The 16,283-nt window shown below is 42.1% G+C and overlaps 2 protein-coding genes across 4 annotated transcripts in view; both read left to right on the forward strand.

Annotated features, from left to right (window-relative positions):
* susd6 (sushi domain containing 6) overlaps positions 1-2,602 on the forward strand; it is a 29,727-nt gene extending 27,125 nt beyond the window's left edge. For all 3 annotated transcript variants that reach the window (XM_029496979.1, XM_029496977.1, XM_029496978.1), the window contains exon 7: positions 185-2,602. In XM_029496979.1, the coding sequence (XP_029352839.1) occupies positions 185-210 (26 nt within the window). In that variant the 3' untranslated portion in view covers positions 211-2,602. The remainder of the gene's footprint in view (positions 1-184) is intronic.
* An 806-nt stretch (positions 2,603-3,408) lies between these two features.
* srsf5b (serine and arginine rich splicing factor 5b) lies at positions 3,409-9,312 on the forward strand. Its single transcript, XM_029496929.1, has 8 exons — positions 3,409-3,525; positions 3,802-3,949; positions 4,563-4,633; positions 4,738-4,851; positions 5,189-5,261; positions 6,648-6,721; positions 6,881-6,988; positions 7,920-9,312. The coding sequence occupies exons 2-8, from the start codon at positions 3,824-3,826 to the stop codon at positions 8,245-8,247; spliced, it is 894 nt and encodes a 297-aa protein (XP_029352789.1). The 5' UTR covers positions 3,409-3,525; positions 3,802-3,823; the 3' UTR covers positions 8,248-9,312.
* The last annotated feature ends 6,971 nt before the right edge of the window (positions 9,313-16,283 follow it).

Consider the following 16,283-nt stretch of genomic DNA (forward strand, 5'->3'; position numbering starts at 1 on the left):
AAACCACAGACTGCAAATGACCAAAACATTTCAAATCAATTTATATTGAAATTCTTCTCCTTAATGGATTTGATGGCTGAATGGGAGATATAAACACCATGGCTTCGTAGTGGGGAGAGTGCTGGCTGCATTAAGCTCTCGAGCCTCTGCTCTATTCTAATGTGTCTGTTCTGTTTCCCTGCAGATATCCCTCTGCTGAAGGAAGCATAAAGCTTGCCAGCCTGCTATCAGCATCAGCAGCAGAGTCCCTTTCACTATCTGTCACTGCTGACCAGGACTGACTGTGGCTGTCAACCTACTTCCCCCAACTTCCATCAGAGCAAAGACTAGAACAATGCCCATTCCCTGTTGCAACCTCTTCTACCATTGCTACCCATGCAGAGCAAAGCCAACAACCAACATTCACTGCATTATAAGCAGTGATGGAGCACCACAGGACCCGGCTGCTGGATCAAACTAAAGACACATCAGACAAGCAAAGTGGTGCCAGCTCAACATAAATCCTGTAGATCCTATGTATATGAGTAAAACATGCATACTGAGACACGGTTGTGTACTATAGGCTATCTACTACCATACACTCGCCTCCTCCCAGGTGTAGTTCTCTATATTAACATTGCTCACAATCGAGACATGTCGACTCTGTCTGGGATTACTGCAGATAAAAAATATATATAACTTGTGATGTTCGCCCCTGACGCCGTGGGGGTTAGAATCAGAATCGTCTTCCCGCTGTACTTGAAAAGTTGTGAGTGATGGGCTGGGTTTTTATGGCCCTCTTTGTGAATGCTGCATGTTGTTTTTAGTTATTGCTGTCACAGCACAGTCCGAATGAAGCATGAAGCCTCCTCTGCCTCTCTCTCTCTCTCTCTCTCTCTCTCTATCTTTCTCTCTCTAGCTGTCCAGCTATCTGTGTATCCGGTTGGCGTCTCGCATATGGATTAGTGGGATTGTGAACCACTTCAGAAGAGCTAAAAGCAGGGTGCAGCATTTTACGAAGCACCATATCACAGCTATAAAAATACCTGCTTCCTTTCTTGTCTGTTGCCAGCTGCACTCAGTATCTGGTAGGTGCTGCTTCTGTCGCATGAGTGGGATTGATTGGTAATTTTGGTTGCAGGGCTGTGCTACACATCTCGCTCGTATAAAGAAAGGGAGACATGATGTCAAATTCTGTCTGAAAGCTGGGGAGAGAGTTGATTTAGAACATGGTGACCGGGCACACTTAAAGGTTGTTTGTGTTTCGTTTTCTTCTCACTTATTTATTGTTGGGTGTGTGGCTCAGTTTGCTCTGAGTTTTTAAATTTGAATTTGTGTGTATGTCTGTTTTGTACATATGTGTGTGTGTGTGTATGTATGTGCGCATGTGTCAGCCAGGCTGGAGAGATCATGTCCTCGTATGGAAGGCCTCGACACAGCCGCTTCCTGGTTTGCCTCTCTTTAGATCAGAGGCTGGCTTCAGTATGTCCCCTGTCTTTCACCATAGGAAAACATCCCTCCCAGCGTTGAATAAGTCACATGAACTAATCAGCGTCACTTCAGGCAGTCCACTACATAATGTGTGTATTATTCATGCACTCAAGCTAGAATATTTATCATTTTCTGCTGAATGGCTGGAACACAAGCGTTTCCGTAGAGAATAAACTGGCTCTCCCCCACCTTAACACTGAACTGACTCCACATTTGTGCATTATCGACACAACTGCAACTGGTTGCAGTGAAATGATGAAAGTTTTGTTATATAGCACCTCACCCCCGCCACATGCACTCACACACCCCTCTAATGCCAGTTAAGAGAGAATCATGTTATTTTGGTAGAAGTCATCCTCTGTTTTCGTTGGCACTTGGAAAGCCTTGATGGTTGAGCTGGTCACCGTGGAAACAGCATGACTCAGATGGATCCTGAGAATCACTTTTCAAGCTTTACTGCTTACTAAAAAACAACTCGACAACCTGTCTGAATTTCTGTTGTCAATTTAATTTGGCATTTGTGGCTGTTGGTCATTGTTAACGGCTACCTTATTAATGCAAACAGAATGTTGCCTTAGACTTGTACTTTTTTGTTTTTGTTGTATAATCTTAAGCCTCCGCATTGGTTGCTTTACAATATTGCAACATGTTCTGTTTTCCCAATGGCCTTACTCTGTTTTTTTCTATTCTATGCATAAAACTGTCTTATGTGTATCTATCAATGAGTTTACTTCTGTTGTGGACACGACTAAACGAATGTCCATCCTTCTCTGCCCCACCCCCAGCTTTTCCAGCTACTGTGATTATGATGATGAACCTATAAGCACCGATGTTTCACTATTCCTTTGCTTCTCTTTTTGCTACAAGGCGTTAAAATATAATGGGATCTAAAAGAAAAAAAAAGAAATTAACTTTGCGTTCAGAGGCACTGTTGTACGGTGTTGCTTCCCTGAAAATAACAGGTTAAAAAAAGTACACATCCTGATTCTTAGTTTGAACGCTTTCAGCTTTGGTTTTTCCTCTGTACATGGCAGTGGGTGTGAAGATAGTAATTTAATATTTGTATAAAGTTTAATTTAATTTTACAGTGTGTATATAACTTTCTAATTAAAGCTTTCTTTTGAATGTGGAAGACGATGTGTCATTCATTTAAGCTCATTTCAGACTGCTCGCCTCATCTGTATATTGCTGTATAACTCAAACTGATATAAAGTACACATTTTCAGATCGAAAGTTGGGTCTATGTCAAGTATCACAGTCATTTCCAGTAACCATCCACCAAGACTATTTGTGTCCACCAGTATTAGTCAAAACAATGTCATCCATTTTCCTTTGGATGAGATCCTGGAAGGACTGAGCACCAAAATCCTGCTCCTGTTCAGTATCAGAATGAATGATTGTACTTGCCTACATCCTAGCACTGTATAAACAGTGACTGAAATAATATTTAGAGCTGCTTCTTGTGTACCAAAGATATACAGCTGACCATTGCTCACATAACAGGAACTCTGCTGTAATGAGGCCGCTGTAAAACCTCACAATAAAGTACACAATCAGTTTAAATGCAAGTCAATCATTTACCAGAAGACAAAGGTCATCTTAGCGCTGCTTCAACAATTATGCAGTTGAAACTGATGGAATTCAAGCTCCCAGTACAGCTGTTTTATACATATATATATATATATATATATATAAGGGGGGAAACGTTTGAGTTGCCCTGCTATTTCACTATTTTTCATTACGGGGCCTTTCAAGGCGTCAGCTGCAGCAGAAATAACATTTCATCCTCTTGTTAGTTTTCTTGTGTCTGACTGACGCCGAGCGGTCAGAACGCGTATCTCCGCTCCATCTCGGCGGCTCGGTGACGTCACGCTCGGAACTAATCGTCCGTTTCCGTCACCCTTCCGTGCTGCGTCATCCGGTCCGTTTTTCCCCGCCCCCACCCCCACCCCCGCGTTGCTCAACCGGAGGCGCCATTTTGTTGCTCCTGGATTTTTTTTCTTCTAGACACCGTCGACAACTAGCAAACTAAACCAGCTCCAGCACCACCTGAAGGTGAGTTCACAGAGACCCAGACGAATTTTAATGCAGATGTGAATTCAGTTATCTGTCGTGAATGTGCATTTTTGTCTTTAAATGGGGTTACATTGGTTAGCAAAGGCCCGGAGTTGCAGTTATGTGGTTAGCTAACTGCCAGCAGCGTCCAGGCCTGTTAGCGTAAACCAGTCTTTCGTCTTTTCCACAACGTTGTTTGTCGTTTGTTTTGTGTTTTTAGTAAAACCCTGACGATAACGAAGCGCTGTGCATTGCGTTGTGTTTTTTTTTTTTTAGACATATTTTCAGCAACATAAATATGAGTGGTTGTCGCATTTTCATCGGCCGGCTGAGCCCCTCGGCCAGGGAGAAGGACGTGGAGAGGTTCTTCAAGGGATACGGCCGCATCCGAGACATCGACCTGAAGAGGGGCTTCGGGTTTGTGGTGAGTCCCCCCAAACGGCTCCCAGCAGCTGGGATGAAATGTGCAGGGAAGGCCGCACAGGAAAGGTCTTCCTCCATTTTGGCTTATTTCCATCCGACGTTTCTTTTTGCTGACACCGCCAGTAATCCAGGAAACATGATGGCTGCTATAAAATAAATGTTTTTTTTTTATTGGCTGTTGTTTGGGGGCTTCTTTCCCCACATGCATTAAAATATTTTGTTTTTTTCCCCATCAGCTTGCATAGTAAAAATGATCTTCAAAGTATTGAAACCAAAAATGGTGTTGCTGTGAATACTCTGGCTGATTACATGAATGTATTTTAGGTTTCAAATTAGTGATTTCAATTTTGATATGCACATGACTGTAAAATGATACCTGACTGCTCAGTCAAAGGAAAACATAAATCCTTACCTTGCGCTCTCACATTTCAATTGTCATTTTTCACTCGTATTATTAGGTATATAAAGCATAAGTTCTCACAGACATGCTGATGGACTGCAGTACAATGCTCAAAGAAAACATGTTTGGACTTAAAATAGTTTGGTTTTCCTCAAACAAGTAGGAATAATGTTTGACAGTTGTAAAGGATGTTGTTTCATTTTGTTTGCCACAGGAGTTTGATGACCCCAGAGATGCTGAAGATGCAGTGTATGAGCTTGATGGCAAAGAGTTGTGCAATGAAAGGTAGGAATTAATGTAACTATTAGCTGGGCCCACCTACTTTTTGTTCACCCTAGATGGTGAGCTGTTTCTAATTAAAATAACAAAACCTTTCTTTGTAATTGTAGGGTAACTATTGAGCACGCCCGTGTTCGTCTGCGAGGCGGCCGTGGCAGAGGTGGTGGCGGTGGAGGAGGACGTTTCTCTGATCGTTATGGCCGAGGATCCCAGAACAGTAGGAGGTAATGTTTTCACATCACTCTATACTTGCTTAAGTATAGCAGACCACTTGTTTGCTTTCACATAGATGAGAGGAACAGATTCAATGCCGCAACATCAAAGGTCCATAGTCAAATATTTCAGTCCATGTTTATTATAGGTATTGGTGGGGATTTCTTAAAATGTGAACCAGTTTAATTAAAGTGTAATAATTTTTTAGCCCAACTTTCCCTGTACAGTGCTGCTGTACATTTCAAATATACTTAATTAGCTTTGCTATTGACAAGTAGTAAACAAAAGCTCAGTCCCCAGCAAAGCTCAACAATCCTTCAGTTGATTGAGTTGTTTTTCATGTTTCAGTCGAAATCCTCCTCCAATGCGCACTGAGAACCGCCTGATTGTAGAGAATTTGTCCTCTCGTGTCAGCTGGCAGGTTAGTATGGCAACACGTTTTATTTTTGTTTTGTTTTGTTTTGTTTTTTTTTTTTCAACACAGCAAGCCTCTTAAAGCTGCAACACCACCTCCAACTGTCTGCCTCAAATAATATACACATACAATTCTAGAAGTGATGCTAAAGCAGTCAACATAAACTATTGATGAAATCAAATAATTTATAATAGACCTAGCTATGTATGAATAATCTATACAAGGCCAAATTGTTCTTTCAGAATCATTGCTCTTATCAATCTGCAATTCATGCAGCTATTTAATTCAAGTCAAAGAGCAGTAACAACAACAGCAACAAAAAAAAAAACAAAAACAAACACTTAAATCTGTTCCTGTTTTCAAATTTTAACCAATTCTTCACCCCTTTATTTGCCAGCCTGACTGTTGTGTCATATGGAAGAGCTCGCTTATGGTGGAGTTAACCCCTTCTGGGTCCTTCTGTCTGGGTTGAGCCTGTGGTGCCAGCCAGTCTGTCCTACTCCTAGTTGACGCCTGCTGGTCATGTGAGCGCTCGCTCCACACTAGAGGCGCTGGCGGCCCCTTCACTCACTTGCAACGCCTGGTGTGTGGTTGAGAGCAAGAGAGAGGAAACAGAGAGTTGGCAGAGAGAAAGGAGAGGAAAGAGCGAGAGTCGATGGTGATGGTGGTGGCGTATTGATCGATGGTTCGTTAATTTGAGGGGCTTCGATCGATCGATATCCCCCCTCCCTTCCCCCCTGTGGTGTTCCCGCACATCGCGAGCGAGAGAGTGTGAATTCCTCCCAGGTGCCCATGGATATAATCTGCTGTTATCCCGAGGTTATGGTGGGCTCGGAGAGCCTGCGGCCCATCCCAAAGGGTTTCGCTCTCAGGTAGTAGTTTCCTCTCTTCCACCCTGTTCACTCTCTTTACTGAGGCGGGGTGCCGAGACAGGGGCGGTCCCGGCGCGGAGCCCTGTGCCCTCCTTGCCAGGAAAAATGGGGCTCTTTGTGCCAAATGCTGCCCAGGCGGCGCCACTGCAGTTCAGTTCATGCAGATGGTGTTCATCTCTCTGTAGTTGTAATGAGCAGTGGGTGCAAGAATCTCAAAGCTGTTACAAATTCTCAGCCTGTCCAGTTGTAACAAGTCAAACTGTTTATTTGAATTGGCACGCGCTTTTTTATTTTTATTTTCTTTCCTCTTTTTTCAATAAACCTCATTTTGTTTAGGGCCAGCTGATGAAACATGGTCTTTGAGGTTCTTGGACTCATCCTCTGCATATGCAGTAGCCTGTGTAGTTCTCTCAGAGAATCTAACCATCTCTCTTTTTGGGTAAATCAGTCCTGTTTTATGTCTCAGCCTGTGCTTGTGTCCTGAGCCTCTCCATACGTTGACTGATGTTTACATGTGTAGGACCTGAAAGATTTCATGAGACAAGCTGGAGAAGTCACATTCGCAGATGCACATCGCCCCAAACTCAACGAAGGGTAGGACCATTATTTCTGTCACCAATCAGCTGGCCTAGTGAATATTCAAGTGTTAATATGTGTGTGGATCAGATCGAGCCTGCATTTGCAATCTGAGGAAAATGACCAGAAATGGTGACTACAGACCCTGATAATGATGTCTCCTGTTCTCTTTTCCAGGGTTGTTGAGTTTGCCTCTTACAGCGATCTGAAAAATGCCCTTGAGAAACTTTCTGGAAAGGAAATCAATGGCAGGAAAATCAAGCTCATAGAGGCAGCCAAGAAGAGGCAAGTTGTCTGCTGGAACCTTCGTTCACCCAAATAGATTAATGCATATTTGAGAAATCAGCTGATGTGGCTGATGGATTCATTTTTAACCATGATGAATAATCCTCCGATGAGGGTTTTCACTTTCTACTCAGGCCTCCTTTTCACAATTAGATAAAAAAATAACATCAAGTTGATTCTGGAGTTATTAGTCAGCTGAAAGAGAACTGATGGGATGGTTTGGCTCAGAATAGGACTTTTTAACCAGGATTTGATCAGGGATGTATGAAGAACCAGTCTGAGATCAAAGATTTATAATGCTGGTTATGGCATTGTGTAGGTTAATGAGACAGTGGTTGCAGTTCATGAGATTCGGGTCTAACAATATACTTAGAAGTGTAGGGAGACATGTAAAATGGCATTTTTTTCTCAGGCACTTTTGAGAAAAGCACTTAAAATTTCTTTCGGTCTCTCAACAGTCAGACCACACGCACAGGAAGTCCTTTTCTGATTCTAACGCTGTCTGGCAGGGTTGACTATAATTATATGAATCTCCTGTACACAGTCAGGCTGAAAACCTCTGCTGCTTAGGTCTTATTTACACAACACTTGTGTAAATGTGCTGCATAGGGTTCTGTATTTTAGAAGCCACATTAACTTGCATGTGTCCTGAGGCTTGTTCCAATTATGACAAATGTAAAACAGCCCCTGAAGCCTCCCTCACTGATATGTATTGGTCATGCCCAAGTCATAAGTACTGGATGGAGATTTTTCATGCTCTATCTCAGGTATTAAGTTTCACAGTGGTAGCCAATCCTCTGCTTGCCATTTGCTATCAGGCGCAGAGAAGCAGTGTACTTAACACTGTCTCCCTCCTCCATCATGTGAAAGGAATCTGAAGCTAAAAGTTTTTGTGTGTGTCTTACCCCAATGTCTCTTTTCTTTTTTCCAGGTCGAGAAGTCGATCCAGATCTGAAAGCTCTTCTCGTTCACGCTCTCGTTCTCGCGGTCGCTCTCCATCACGTTCCCCCAGACGCTCCCGCAGCCCCGCCAAGGCCCACAACCGTTCCCGCTCCCGCAGCGGCTCTCCTGCTGGCAGCACCTCCTCCCCAGGTCCCAAGTCAAAGGAGCCCGCCAAGCGTTCCTCTAAGACAAGCAAATCAGCCACCCCGCCCTCCCCTGCGCCTGCTCAGAGAGCCTCCATGTCCCGCTCGCGCTCACGCTCTCGCTCCCGCTCCCGTTCTCGCTCACGTTCTCCTTCTACTGACAGCCAGCGCTAAGAGCTGCTTTCAGGTGTAATGGGAATCAGTAGAAACAACTTGTTTCAGCAGTAGAATCCGCTTGGAGGAGTTGGCACACTGGAGCTCCCCTGAACCCCTCTGACGGCCGAGACAAGTTTTCATCCTTTTTTCTGGATTTTTCTCATTACTGTCCTCATCCATTTCACATTTAACAGGCAGACTGATGGTCAGATATTTTGCCGTCATAATTGGGCATGTAAAACCAAATAACATCATTTGAAGACAGCAGCAGATTCCCAGTGTTACCGTTTGTGTCGTTCCCCTCAAGTATGAGCCCATATGTACGTTTACACCCTGAGTCCTCACCTCTTCAGGCTGCAGGTCCAGCACTGCGGTGCCATCGTTCATGCCAGAGTGAGCCAGCATCTACATTCAAAGCTAGTCAGCTCGACTGTCTCCACTCTTTCAGCAGTAACGGGATGGTTTTGATAAGCTGTGTGACCAGTGTCATTACTCTTTGTGATACTTCTGCTTGTAGGTGCGATGAATTTTTACTCCCTTTCCCCGTTCCCTCTTTGTCACTCACGTGTTTCCCTCCTCGATCTACCATGACCGCCACAGCTGCTGTGCGTGATCTGTATAACTTAGGATGCTTGCATGGGCTTTTTCTTTGATTAAAATCCTAAATTTATGATTGTTTTTGTGTTTTAAAGCTGAAATACAAACCATCACTATTGACTGGCATTGGCAGCTTCAGTATGAAGAACACTTGTGTCGAAATAAAGCACATTGTTCCACAGTTAAAGAGCTGTACAATAAACTACTTTAGTTTCTTTTAGTGACTAAGGTAAACTTTTTTTTTGAGGGCTGTACGACTCTTGAGGATGAGGTCACCTCTTTGTTTTCAACACACACAAAGTTCTGGCATTGTATTGAATGTTATTTTATCCTCTTGGTTTAGGGTTTTATGTACAGCTTTGGAGACTTTTAGTGTATAAATGTAATTCCAAGAAGAGTTGTTGGTACTGTGACTGGTGTTACTGTGGTTGAAATGAACATGTAGACAAATACATTTTTTTACGTAAGAATTTTATTTTACAGTGGGAAAAAAAATACAATGGACGTTTGTATGCTGTAGGAAAACAAAGAACTCAATAAACGCCTTTTAATTAAATCCTGACGTTGGTCTTTGTTGTGCAAACGTTTACAACTAAACAAATGAAGGTGAATTATTCGCCCATCACGGAGGCTCTTTGCATTTTATCTGAAGTCAAACAGGAGTTTCAGACACCAGCTGGTCCTCACACAGGTTAAAGATGAATGTGCTCATGTCTTTACTGGTTTGGTACTGGGAGCTCAGGGCTTCTGGAGTGGACAGTGGGCCGTTATTTACAATAAAATATGGAAATCTCCGCAGTCATGGCTTTGTTTTATGGTGCTTATGTTGATGTTGAGATATGCTGAAATGTCAGATCACAGATTTAAGAGAACCTTTTAGTTTGTCAATGTGAATTTCTCAAAACCACAGCAGCAGATTTTCATATTTGAGAAGCTGAAACCACCAGAAGTTTTCCCTGATTGAAAACTGTAAGCTCATAAAAAGAGCTCCTAAATGAAGACGTGGATGAGCTGGGATCTGTAGTTCTATCAGACAGTGTTCACTTCATTGATCTGTGTGATGGTGCCTATAATTAGTTTAAGGCTTCTTCATTTAAATATATTTACTTGCTGGCAGGTTCAGTTAATTAGATGATGACCCCCCACAAAAAAGTAATCACCAGACCTTTTCCTTAATTTATTAAAAGAATATCAATATATGAAGGTGTTTTACTGAACAAATGGATCAGGTGGCAGTAAAATGTTTAAGAAAATGTCTTTTTCTTTCCACGTTAACCTCTGGTGACACCTGAAGAGCAGCATGAGGACGGCCGCCTCCAGCAGCTGGAAGGACACAGCGGGGGGTGGAGGGGGACTGTGGACAATTTCTCCCTCTTTAACACAATCTGACCACAAGCCACAGAAGGCCAAACTGAGCCTGAAGAGCGTGGAGATGATGTATCTGAAGGAGAGGCCAAAAAAAAAAAAGGCACCAGAGCTCCGATGAGATGATGAGAGGAGGAGACGGCGGGGCAGCAGAAGCAGCGAAGAAGAAACTACTTGAGAGGTTCCTGCTGATTTTGGGTGAGTCCAGGTGAGTCCAGGTCATTAATGCTGACAGAGGAAAACATTTTAACCTCCACCATTATTCTGAACTGAACAGCTCTGCCCATTTCAGACCACCTTTTGGGTTTTAGAGGTGACCTGAAGAGTCTCCGGTGTAGTTCTGGCAGGTTGAACATTGTGAGCTAAATTATTATCTGACAGCCAATTATGACAAAGTTTATCACCCTCCTGTTGCTCTGTTACACAACTCCAGGTCACAGCCAACTTTCTAATATCAAATATAAAAAAACATATGTATTATGTTGCTCATGGTGTCATTTTTTATGTCTGCAAAGTCATAAAAAGCATTTTTTCAAAGTCATCGTTGCCTTAGGTCATCCTGGACGTGCTTCACAACTTCCTGACTGTAGTTGATAAGATTGTCAGTCATCAGATACAGCAGGAATGTCTGGCACAACACGCCATCGTGACGTACACACCTCCACCAACACCTAATGAGGGGAACAACCTTGTGGCTGTAAACTTAAGTGGTTCGCCTGCACGTTATTAAGATCTTAATAAGTGTGTTTCATGATCGGACTGGTGACGGCCTGCAGGTCGTTCAACTCTAATAAACTCTAATAATGGTGCACAGTGACAGCACACGGGGTGATGTCGATGAACCTTTCGTTTTTCAGATGAGCTGTACTATGGTGGGTGACGTGGATTATCTGGAGGAAGGGTGCTGTTTGCTCTGGCAGGATCAACTTCTGTTGTTTTTCTATTGCAGGTTTTTGCTTCGTTGACTCATTTCCACCTCATTTTATAAGACCAAAGACTATCTAAGGTGGTTGGATGTCACTTGGGGAAAGAGTTTTTTAGTGATTAGTTTGAACAGCTTTTTTTTTTTTTTTTAAGAAATAAGATTATATTACTAGATCGTGTTTCACCTTTTGCTTACTCTAAAGAGGAGAATGGGGCTCTTTAAGACAGTTTAAACAGACAGCAGAGTGAGATAACACTGGAGCAGCTCTACATGAGCAGTAATGATGTATACAGGGCGCATCCAGCCGTGAGCCATTTCCAAACAGAACTGGGTCATTTGTGCCAAAATAAAAGTCGCACGTCTCCCAATCAGCCATTAACGTTGATTTAGAATAAAAAAAACTAATTAATAAAATCTGTTCAAAAGCTCATGACAACGCAAAGCTGCCACATTTCTGCAGAACTTCACTTAAATCTGTTTAATCTCAGCAAAAAATGAACATTGAAGCTTTTTTTTATTGCTGTAATTTTATTTTTGAACTCCTCTCTCTGCTCTTCAGTTTTATAGTTTACCTGCATCACCAGAGATGACAAGCACATCCTCCCTACTGCCATGCTCACACGCTGTGTGCAGACAAATTACTTTCACAGGATTTCTCCCATCCATCTTGCACCCGCAAAAAAAAAAAAAAAACAAAATTCACTTATTGCTATAAAGAACAGCTATTCCTCAGAGCTTCTTAAGCTTCTCATGTCTAGCAGCTATATACTTACTCCTTGGCTGCGCTGAAGGTGAGAATTGCACACCTCGTCTTGGAGGTCACGTTGTTCAAAGGTAGAAGAAAAGCCAGAAATGGATTTTCCCCAGAAACTAACACTTAAAACCCGATTGAGATGTAAAACTGACAGATTCGTCTGCAGCTGCATTTCACCCATTTGTGCATATCACCTGCTGGGTCAGAGGTGCCTCCTCTTCTGTCTTCTCTTTTCTCTTTTCTCAGAAAATCTGGTCCGTCACTGTCTGTTTTGTTGTCCATCATAAATGACAGCCGACAGCTTCACGTTGTACAGAAGTGCCCTCTAGTGCACAGCTGAGACGATGAAGCCTCATATCTGAGTTTCACCAACGAGAAAGTGGAAAAAAATGATCAAATGTCCGATCGATGTCTCATATTTTTGGTTAATAAAGTGTCCTTGAGTTTCTGTGTTTCAATGTTGAACCCAGTTTTGTTTCATCTCAATAAAAAAAAAAAAAAAACATCATAGAAAGTATTTTTTTTTATACGTATATCATCAAGTCTTTATTTATTTCACTGTGTGAAAAATCCATCCTTCATATGAAGTGAGTTATTCTTTAAAGTGTTGACAATAAGTTCTCCCCTCTGGTGTAAATTTTGTTTCTGGAAGAACGACGCGAGGGAGAAATCTGAGAGGAAGATCCCATCAACATTCCCCGGGCCTTTCTGTCTGACTTCTTTATGGGTAAACAAAATGAGTCATAGAGGAGAGGAGAAGAATATCTAAATTATCATCTCCGTCCTGTCAGACTATTATTTACGCTGCTTTTCCTTATCTGCTACAACTTTCCTACAACAACAAAACAGAAAAACAGTGTTTCTGTTTTTAAAATGAGAGGCTTAGAAGTAAGGCAAAGGTCACAAAGATTGTGCTAATTGAGTCTGAGCAGAGCGGCCTCAATAGGCAGCAACTTTTATTCCATTTCACAATAGAAAACATGATATATTTTGTTTTTACTGACGCCTAACCAGAAAGAAGGTTGAGTTTCCGAACTGAAAATACCAACTGATGCCGCACAATTTGTGAAAAGAGAGCATTAAAAATACAAATGTATATTCTGGCCATCAACTCTAAAGTCTCTTTTTACGGCTAAGTGAAGTCTTGATGTCATCGTCAAGCTTGTTGGCAGCAGCACCTTGTAGCAGAACAGATCAGCTTTTGACAAAAAAACCCCCAAAAACTCTGCACATGATCAGAAATGACATACAGCTCACAGACTCATGGTCCTGATGGGTTTCATGTGCTGGACCGACATGACTGCAAAATCACTTTCCAGTCAACAATGAATGAAAAAGGCTACTCTCAGTCGATGCATCTGTCAAAGTTAACTGCACAACATCAGCAGTTCTCTACCAGATGTGCTTTTACCACATCTGGGCTACTTCTGCAGTCGAAATGATGGATGTGGTCATTTTTGGGTTGGGTTTTTTTTTTTTTGTTTTTTGTTTTTTTGCATGCTCAGCTGATTTGCAAAGTAGGAAAATAAACACAAAAATATGGTTACAATGATGATCTGCCACAACTATATACAACCATAACCAATAAAATGTCGGCCATAATAAACCAAAACTTGTACTTTTCTCACCAGTCTGAGAAAAATCTGACTATCGTGTGTTACCACTAAGAGTGTGCGAAAAGTATGTGTACACTTGACCAAATCCAACAAAAAGGGGCCTGAACCTGTTATTTGTGTGTCTGGTATGTTTAAGGTCAATTGCAGTAAAGCGCAGTCATGATGGAGGGCTACTTGAGGCTGCATGGAGACGCCAGAGAAATAACTGCTGCTAAGAACAAGGTGCCATTTGTCCTTCTAATTGGCAAAAACCTGAACAGTGGCACTGAGGCTGCCTGGCATCTGCAACAAAGTCTTTAAATATCTCCAAGGCCTCAGTGGCAAGACTGCAATGTCTGCATTCAGTTTGACGTGTTTATGGACCATCATGGCGGCTGTTAACGAGGTTTTCTTAAAGCTAAATGTAATACGTTTCTGCTTTAATGAGACAATAAAGTTTGCCTTCCTCTTCGCTCGTGGCAAAATAAAGCTGAGAGGGAGCATTTCAGATATACAAGGTCTCAACAACACATAGTTGTACGATATGGGATTCTGATTAAAGGACATATTTTACTGGACATTAATATTTTGTTTGATTATGATGCTCCATTCCATTTTACAGTAAAGCTGATAATCTGAAACCTCATGAATGTGCCTGGTGGGACACCAGAATACTGAAACATACAAAATTTTTGGAACAACGCTGGACTCATATCGGGCCCTGTTCAGTTATCTTTCAGTGTGTTAAGGTCATTTTCTCAGAGACCATATGAATAGGAGAAAAATGATGTAAATATGAGCCTGTTTTCTGAGGATGCACCGCATTGTTGTCAGTATGAAGATAACGTAGTATTTTACACCTCATTAAAACCTGCAGCTGTACAACGCAAAAATGATGCTTGTGACTAAAGTTAACTGTGTCTGCTTCTTTATTTTATTTATTTTTGTATTTTATAGTCAACACATGAAACATTAGAGGTTTTGACTTTGGACTTTGGACTGTCAGCCTGCTGGGGGGGTTTTTGATGTTAACACTAATGGGCAAAATTTCATGAACTGCTTTGGAAACTACATCTCGTCTGAGGCGCTTGGCTGGCTCAGTGAAACTACTCTCTGTTGGTCTGATGATATATCTGACAGTGACACACCTCCCCTCGCTGATAAGTCATGCAAAAATAACAATGGCAACAACAAAATAGATCTCTAATGGTGACTGGACACTGCGGCCCTCAGTGTCGTCTGCTATATGTTGGAAAGGGACAAAAGGAGGGCATTTTAATGGTTTAACAAGCTGGTCCTGTAAAGACATGGGGGGAGGGGAGGGAGTCTGGACTGATCAGCCTCTCTAACTATAATTACAGCCCACTGTTTGACATGCCTGGATTTTACCACTTTTTCCTTCTCCAGACTCAGGCATAGCTAATCAGCATTTGAGCTCCCTACAGCATGGATATTATGGGCTGAAATGGTGCTACGGCACTTCATAACTCAGCTCGAGCCTGAGGGACCAGCATTAAGGGTGTGGCAAGAAGGCAGAAGAGAAAAATCTTGGTTTGTGTCAGCCCTGCTTCATTATATCTTTCCTGTGATATTACCCAGGCGTTTGCATAACCTTAAATGTGAAAGCAGAGCATAAATATTGCTAAATGCTTTCTTGCTGTCACCCATGAAGATGGAGAGACGTCCCCATTGCGGATGCATTATTAAAGCATGGCCTTATTGTGTTGTCATCCTAAAGTTACCCATCATATATTTCTGGGTGACACTGTTTGGATCTGTTTCTGCAGGACACGCAGGAACCATAAAAAAAAAAAGAAAGATGAGGGATAAGTTTGGTAGACAGGACTGGAAACGACGGTTCAAACAGAATGGGCGATAATCCGGACTGGTTTGAAGAGGAATAGACAACAGCATGGATGTGAACACGTCTAAAGCGCCGGTTGTGCAGGGAGGGCGATGGAGGCCGGGGTATTGGCTGCAGCTGCTCTGGCCTCTTGACCTGCTCGGGGAATGGATGAGGCTGCTCCCGGCTTGTTTTTTTTTTTTTTTTTACACATTGACTGATCCACTGTTGCAGTGCAAAATAATCCAGTGTAAGCTCCTTATCTACAGCACAATTTTGTGAAAAAGGAAGCACTGGAGCAGATTATTTGTAATTTGTCCTGTGACCAGCCCCCCACGCTAACACAGCTTTGTTTACTTTGTGATATGTTTTAGTCAGACTGTAGCAAGTTTTGCATCATAATAGCTATATTTCTGATACGTATTTGCTTGAAATAATTATTATCATTATAAATGTATCTTTTTATTACTCTCTGAATTTATCAGTCATTTTGTCTATTGAAAGTCAATTAAAATATGATTTTGTCTGATCAATAGCCCAAAACCCAAACATCTTCAATTTACCAATTTAAATTAATACATGTATGTTCTATTCTTCAACTGATCCATTAATAAATAACAGCTTGTTTCAGTTCTGCACTTGGTATCACAGCAGTAGAGTTAAATTTTTTTCTCACTGACTGGAAAAGAAAAAACAAATAACTAACGCAGGAAAGAAAAATAAAATAAAATGAACAAGGGTCCGTTTAAATTTAGAGCCGGAGTGTGTGTCTGGAGGATCGTGTATCTGGACCGGAGATCGTGTGTCTGCTGAGTTTGTGTCTTGGGTGTCTACTTAAAATCCACGTGTCTCAGCCATTGCCCCATTTAGCTCATCTGACATACAAATACGAGTCAAACTACACTTCCCGTCATGCCTGCGGAGCGAGCAGACGCTGTGTCGTCACAAGCCAGCTCGCCGACCTGTGGGTGTTGT

Source organism: Echeneis naucrates, chromosome 24, assembly GCF_900963305.1.
Source record: "Echeneis naucrates chromosome 24, fEcheNa1.1, whole genome shotgun sequence".
In the NCBI taxonomy this organism is placed as follows: Eukaryota; Metazoa; Chordata; class Actinopteri; order Carangiformes; family Echeneidae; genus Echeneis; species Echeneis naucrates.